The sequence below is a fragment of the Lactuca saligna genome, chromosome 5, assembly GCF_052625555.1.
Source record: "Lactuca saligna cultivar CGN05327 chromosome 5, ASM5262555v1, whole genome shotgun sequence".
NCBI classification, from domain to species: domain Eukaryota; kingdom Viridiplantae; phylum Streptophyta; class Magnoliopsida; order Asterales; family Asteraceae; genus Lactuca; species Lactuca saligna.
The window spans coordinates 306,795,644-306,803,144 of NC_136421.1; the positions used below are offsets into that span (position 1 = coordinate 306,795,644).

The window sequence follows — 7,501 nt, forward strand, 5'->3', positions numbered from 1 at the left end:
AATACTAATTAAATAATATGATTTATAATTAATATATTATTCTCATAATATATTAATAAATCATTTATTAATCTCTTTCTCGATAAGTCATCCTGTCAAGTTGCTAAAGTGAAGGCAACCCAAAAGGATCATGCTACTATTAAATCAAGTTCATACTAATTATAGTTATGGGCTTAGACACCTAAACAACAATAAAACATGCCCACCTCTCTCTCTATCTCTGTGTGTCTCTCTCTGTACATCTCTCCATATCTCTTTCTCCCTCTCTCTCTCTCTCTCTCTCTCTCTCTCTCTCCCTCTATCTATCTATCTATCTATCTATCTATCTATCTATCTATCTATCTATCTATCTATCTATCTATCTATCTATCTCTTACACGTGAATCACCACCCACATGATTCACATGTCCATGGACTATACTTGCATCCTACATTCTCAGTGGCTATCACTACACCTCTGACCTCACACCCACCGAAACAAAACCCATAGACTCATCATCAATGACCACCAAATTTCTTTTGGACTTTTTACTTGCAACTGCCATTAGGAAACTCAACAAATTGAAGGAAAAGGAGCGTTCTTTATACCCACCAATCAATCGACTATCATCGCTATCTTATTCCTATCACCCGTTCTTTTTTCACATACAAACTCGTGGTAACATACCAATCACAAAACATCCCCTCTTTTGTTTTCCACTCCCTTTGACTCAAGATAAACCACATTCTCCTCCCTCGTTTTTCCGTGTCTGCCACTCTGCCACCATACCACCGTATAAATTAAGCTTTACCTCGTCATCACTTTTGCGTACATTTCGAATAACAAATTCTGATTAATACCCAATCAACAAAATCAATTATTGAATGGGAATTTACCAGATGAAAGGTAATTAACATAAGATGAAGTTGTAACATCAACAGACTAAAAGCCTCTAGTTCCTTGAAGTTCATCTGTGGCTTAATCCACACCTTCGTTTCATAGTTTTCTTGGCACCACCATTTTTTTCTACTAGTGTGATATGATATACAATGTCTAATACCATCTGTTGCTTTACACTTATAACATTCCCAAATTTCAAAACTAAATTTTGTAGAACATTTAATTTTACACCAAAAAAACCCTAATTTGAAATGTGCACAAATCTTAAATTAATTATCATCCAAAAAACCGCTTTGAACATGTTAAAATATGCACATATCGAAGATTAGAATGTTCATCCAATGCATCTTGAACCCTGATTATTCACAAATTGACATCTAATGAAATCTGCACTTGTGAAACTTGAAGTACAAATTAATTGGAGAAGATTACACGAATCGGTGGTAATACATACCTGCTTCTTTTTATGCTTATGGACAACAAATTTTAGCAATGTTGTTTTCCACTCCCTTTGACTCATGAGTTCCTCCACTGGGTTTTAGATTTAAGAAGACAATGGTAGTGGTATGTTCACTGTGCTGGTGTGTGTGTGTGTGTGTATATATATATATATATATATATATATATATATATATATATATATATATATAGAGAGAGAGAGAGAGAGAGAGAGAGATGGTCCCAAATTAAATAATTATTTAATTTTCTTTTAAATTAAATAGAAAAAACATAATAAAAATATATCACAAAGGCATTATACTAAACCTCGGAAAAAATACAAATCACTGAGACCATTTTTATAGTTGTCTTGAATCTTTTGTTGTGGTTCAAAGAATTTAGTGCATCTTTATAGTACGTTCACGTCTTTTAGTGTGGTTCATGATTGTTTTATGTGTATTTTAATGGAAGAACCTCTCTCTCTCTCTCTCTCTATATATATATATATATATATATATATATATATATATATATATATATATATATATATATATATATATACTCCTTTTTAAGTTGTTTGTTGTTGGGCAATTCTAAATAGAAAGACAAAATTGTAATTTTCGCTACTCATCTTAGGGATTTAACAATATCACCAAACAACATATTTTTATTTAAAAACACATTTATTTAGAACCTTAAATTGTGTAAGGGTGTGAGGAGTTTGATTGTTTAAGTTAGAAGTAATGGAGTTATGATTGTACAAATTTGCAACAAATAAACTAAAATGTTGTTTGATTGTTGTTAATTGGATTAGAATTAACTGAGTTAGAGGCTTAGATAGAGTCAGAAACACGAATGGATACCAAAGACTTGGACTAAGGACTAAGTCCGAAACTGAAGAGTAGAACTCACTACAAAACTTTATTCTTGGACTTGATTAAAAGAAAAGTTGTGGACTTGGTTAAAAGTTATGATCGAGTTATTGAATCAAATAAACACGCTAATTGGTAAATATAGACTGAGTCCTAGCTTTGGACCCGGTGAGAACCTTTATCAAATGATCCCTAACCATTTTTTTAAAAACTAAGAAAAAAGAAAAAAGAAAAAAAAATAAGAAAAAAGAAAAAAGAAAGAAAAATAAATGGTTATACAAAATTAACAAATAATCAATAAATAGGCAATCTAACATGACCATTAATCAGTTTTAATACTATTATACAATATATTAAAATTATCCAACCTTAGCTACAGTAAAGTAGCTAAGGTTTGTCATAATTGGCCCTTCATCTATTGCCTTAGCTACAGTAAATAACTGTTTTTTTTTAATAGAAAAGGCCCTTCCTTTATGATGGTATCTTATCTTTTGGCTTTCTTGCTTCTCTGGGCAGTTTATGCCGTTTTCTATAAACTTTGTCCACACGTGTCATTTTGATTTTGCTTCAGCGTTTTGTCGCCCAATTAGGTTTCGATGTCTGTTTCTTAACCTTTCTCCACCGCCTCATCTGTTGCTTTCAAATGTTACAACCCACTCTAGAAATAGAGAATAAATCCCTGCTTCCAACGATGCCCTTTACTACGTGTTCTTCGTCGGGTTACTGTAACTCTACCTTGGTCACCGCCTCCGGATCCTTCCCCACCATCGGCTCCGCCGCTTCTGACCATTCCATTCGTAATCGGTGGAGCAAGAACAGATCGGAGAGGAAAACCAAGAAATCGCCAAGGCCGTTGTCGTGCTGTTGTGGCTTCTCGACTCTCATCGACGTCCTATAACGAGCCAACAAGCCCTTCGCGTTCATCTCTCTCCCTGCTCCACCTCCTTCCAGTTTCTCCCCTTTCTCTGAGACTGTGTATCATCAGGTATGCTCCATTTGTGTGTTTTTGTGAAGTTTTGCCTTGCCTGCTGTAAATTAGGGCTTAAAATGCATGTGATTTGGAAATCAATCCGTTGAGAGTGTTGTATTTGAGCGTGATGTACATAACTCAGTTGCTCATGATTCCGAAGAAAACACATGGCCTGTAAGTTCCCATAATTGAACTCTTTTTTCGTTATGTTCTTTCTCATTATCGATTGTGATAAACCCATTTCCCGATGGTTGGGTTTTCTGATTTTGAATTTGGGTTTTTAATTTAGGAATTGGTGTTTGATGGTGGAATTATGTTGCCTATGATAATCGAAATGAAACATTAGACTTTTTTGTTTGCAGAAAAAGGTGAAATTGAGGTCCTCGATCTTCTGCATTGAAATCCCTCTTTCACTCGATTTTATTTTGTTTCATTTGATTTGAATCCATCAGGTAAAAATTTCTAATTTGATTTGATTTTTTGTTCCAGGTTTTGAAGAACTCGGCTTATTTACTCATCAGGTTTTGAATTGCTATTTTTCCTCATTTATTCTATTTATCTTCTACTTAAATCAACTCTTTTAAAATGAAATATCAATTTCCTTCATGCCATCTCACACTGTAATGTTATATTGAAGTTTTATTGATGGCCTAGATCAAGTCGACGATGTTGAAGATTGAAACCCAAGATAATTTGTACGAACTTGTATGGACTTTTATGAAATTTACCAGAATGGATATTACTTAGGACACAATGTTTTTTTCTCTCCCTTACAATATCAAAAGGCCATTGAAGAAGAATGTATGAAGCTCGAGGAGAAATATTTGTAGGAAATAGTTAATGAAGTAAAAGAGAAGGTAAATTTTAACTTTTTATCATAATTTTGTCACTTTCTTTTACTTTTCTTGTGTTTATTGATTTAGTTTTAATCCTTATGTAATTAATATGTATGTGGCTTTCTAGGAAGTGACTACTATTACTTAAACAATTTGTAGGAACTGATATCACAATGCTTTGGTTAAAATCATCATAGATAGCAATAACAATTCAGAATACTTCCTCACTACCATGCGTATTTATTTTCAACAGTTTGGTGGCATCCTTGAATCTGTTATCATCACTGATAAAATCATTTATATATCTTTCTACTTTATCCCAGGACTACAGGTACAAATGACAACTCATTCGTTCAAACTATTGATATCAATTTTATTTCAGATTTTTTTTATCAATTTTGGGTGTTCTTTTTTAATAAGAAGCTTCCGCCTATGTATTCATGCCATATTCAGGTGAATATGACATAGCAAACTCAGAAAAGGTTTGTGTTGAGATCATACAGAAAATGGTATGCTTTCTTTGGATTATTCATTGAACTTATAATTATTTAATGTCATATATGAATGACCATCTTTTTAAACCATTCAAAACACAAAGCAACCGATATATAAACTTTTTATAAAGTATTTAAAAAAAATTTAATTCCAACATATCATGTAGGGAATATATTGAAGCAATCAGGGAGATTGAGAATCAGCTCCAAAGAAGGACAATCAAAATAGCCTTTGATCATATTGTTGTAGCATGTGGCAGGTTTTAGTTTTCTTATTGGTTTTCAATTTTTAATGTGATTAATATTCTATTTTAAGCATAATATTAAGTTATCTCTCTAACTTCATTTAGATTGTATTTGTATTGATTTTTAGTGGTGGTATAATTGTTGGATTGTCAATTGTTTCATGCGTAAGTGAGCCTAAAACAAAAGTAAGTTCATTACACATCGTTTATTTTAATCTAAATTCTTTTATTGAGTCAAGACTATTAATTTGATATAATAATGTCAAGTTTTCATAAAAAATGGGGGTTTTGCTAGAAATTTTAAAAAGTTTGTTCTTAAATATGGTCAAGGTTGGATAAGATCTTACACCATTTTTTTTGTGTGTGTGGAATGCAAGAATATATAATATTAAATTACAATATCCTTTGGTGATTATGCAAAAGTCATATTTCATTGTTTTTAGTTCTCATTATTTTTGGTTTTCTGTTGTTAAAAGGTATGTGGACCTAAAGAACAATAATTCAACCAATACGAAATGGATCGTACGATTCTTGAAGAAGTGTGATTTCTTCTCTGTTATTAGTTTTCATTCCTTGCGTAGGTGGTGTTTTTTTCCATCTGATCATGGAAAGGAATGATAGCTTCTGATATAGTTTCAGATATGACATATTTTTATTTATGAATTTTTGACATCACATGTGTATTAAATATACTGATTTGTTTATTATAGTAATATTAATCAACAGAATAAAATGTTATTTGGTCTTATTTCAATATCTTCCGACCCCCGCAACGCGGGGGAAACCTATCTAGTTGATATATAATGGTTGTATAAATGTGATTATCTGCCCCTGACTTCTAAATTATTAAATAGTCATAAAAAAATATTTTTTTTTATCAAAATATTAAAATCTATTTTGTGACATTTCAAATGAATAATTAAATAATCTATACCCAAAGTAATAAGCCCATTGGACCAAAATAAACAAAACCCAATGAGCCGAGGTTAACAAGCGAAATGTAGGCGAACGTTATCAAAAGGAAATATTAAAGTATTATCCATTTGACATGTGTCACTCTAATACAATTTTTCATTAATATAATGCGACATGTCAAATAGATATATTAGATAATACTTTAAAATTCAAATTTACTTTTTCTAATTATATGTTAAATTTGAAGTTATAATAACTTTAAAAATTTGGTATATCTCATAATTAATGATTTATTTAAAGTAATTGATAAATAATTTATGAATTTTTACTATGCAAATTTAATTTATTTTCTAACCGTGGTTCCCACGGGTTATAAACTAGTTAACTATAACCCTTTAAAAGTCAATTGCAGTACTTGTTGAGTGTTGACATTTCCACAATTTTCCGAATCTAATACTTCACATTTCGACCAAAATGGCATTTTGCAGTATCGCATCTGTTGCTTCTGGATTTGTGGTGAAATCAAACATCTGCAGCACCTTTAAAACATTCACAATCAAGTCCGCAATGGTAACGTTTCCTTCCAAGAACACAAGAAGCTCGCGATTGGTTGTGAAGGCTGCTGAAGAAGTTGCGGCGCCAGTGGCCGTTAGTGCTACAGATACCGATGAAGACAAGTCTAAACCACCTTCGATTGGACCCAAAAGAGGAACACAGGTATGAAAATGCTCTGATTAAAGCAACATATATTACTTTCAACCATCAATTCGTATCATAAGTTAACTACCATAAGAAGTTTCACATAAATTAGTTAAAATTGTTCATCGCATAAAGAATGTCATGTTTATAACACGATCTTCCATGAACAGGTTAGAATTCTAAGGAAGGAATCCTACTGGTGTAACAATGTTAGATCAGTTGTGACTGTTGATCAGGTAAAAGCTAAACACACCATGCTTATTAGTGTCCATTAAAGTACACTATGTTGATTTCTTAATTGTGAGTTGCAGGATCCTAACGCCCAATATCCAGTGGTTGTGCGGTTTAACAAACTCAACTACGCAAATGTATCAACAAACAACTACGGGTTAGATGAGATCGAAGAAGTTTAAAGTTCATATTTTCTTCAATAGAGCCTCATCTGTTACGTTGATCAATAAAAGAAGCCCAGATTCATTGTAATGAACTGGATTCTAGAATTTGCAACTTCTAGTCTCTTACTCTCTTATATGGTAGACCAAGACCCTAGACAATCATCAAATTCACATAATATCGTCTGGATTAGAATTAAATATGCTATCATATTTTAAATTGTTTTTTCAATTAAACGCGATTGAACAATTTTATTATTATTATTATTATTATTATTATTATTATTATTATAACAACAGGATAAAAATTGTAAAATATAACGATTTTAATAAAAAAAATGAATATACAACGCTAAATTTGATATATTTTTCGACCTGCCTTTAATAACAAAAATTGAAAGTATGCTCCTCTAATATAGGGAAATTTCTTTTTTCTCTATTCTAATAAAAGAATAGTTTTAATTTCCTTTTAATATGTGTCATCCTATCAGAATTTCTAATTAATGCATGCCACTTATCAACCTATTAATTTTCAGTTTTAAATGTTAAAATTTAAATTTCTCATTCTATTTACATTAATTTAATAACATTAAAATAAAAATTAAAATAAAATTAATACAAATTATAAGGTGATATTATTTCACATATTTATTTAAATTAACGATTATAATTTTATATAACTAAAAAAATATATCTTAGATAATTTATTTAAGTTAATTGATTAATAATTTGATTTCTCATAATTAATTTTATAACCATT

The 7,501-nt window shown here is 31.0% G+C and overlaps 1 protein-coding gene and 1 long non-coding RNA gene across 7 annotated transcripts; both read left to right on the plus strand.

Moving 5' to 3' along the window:
• The first annotated feature begins 2,776 nt into the window (after positions 1-2,776).
• LOC145048504 (uncharacterized) lies at positions 2,777-5,483 on the plus strand. 6 transcript variants are annotated; one of them, XR_013682890.1, is made up of 9 exons: positions 2,777-3,334; positions 3,450-3,539; positions 3,650-3,681; positions 3,798-3,855; positions 3,946-4,017; positions 4,250-4,327; positions 4,450-4,505; positions 4,658-4,921; positions 5,212-5,483. It is a non-coding gene; the product is annotated as an uncharacterized LOC145048504 (long non-coding RNA). The 6 variants fall into 6 exon arrangements; XR_013682889.1 differs by having other exon boundaries at positions 3,450-3,528; XR_013682886.1 differs by having other exon boundaries at positions 2,781-3,334; positions 3,450-3,528; positions 3,798-4,017; positions 4,658-4,750; positions 4,864-4,921.
• Positions 5,484-6,099: 616 nt separating this feature from the next.
• LOC144998559 (photosystem I reaction center subunit IV A, chloroplastic-like) lies at positions 6,100-6,925 on the plus strand. Its single transcript, XM_078958304.1, has 3 exons — positions 6,100-6,367; positions 6,520-6,585; positions 6,661-6,925. The coding sequence occupies exons 1-3, from the start codon at positions 6,125-6,127 to the stop codon at positions 6,760-6,762; spliced, it is 411 nt and encodes a 136-aa protein (XP_078814430.1). The 5' UTR covers positions 6,100-6,124; the 3' UTR covers positions 6,763-6,925.
• The last annotated feature ends 576 nt before the right edge of the window (positions 6,926-7,501 follow it).

What these genes read in the sequence shown, in the direction of transcription:
- LOC144998559 (XM_078958304.1), top strand. Translation starts at nt 6,125, where the DNA reads ATGGCATTTTGCAGTATCGCATCTGTTGCTTCTGGATTTGTGGTGAAA. An exon ending in GACCCAAAAGAGGAACACAG is followed by an intron (nt 6,368 to 6,519) that starts GTATGAAAATGC and finishes TTCCATGAACAG; the next exon opens with GTTAGAATTCTAAGGAAGGA. An exon ending in CAGTTGTGACTGTTGATCAG is followed by an intron (nt 6,586 to 6,660) that starts GTAAAAGCTAAA and finishes TGTGAGTTGCAG; the next exon opens with GATCCTAACGCCCAATATCC.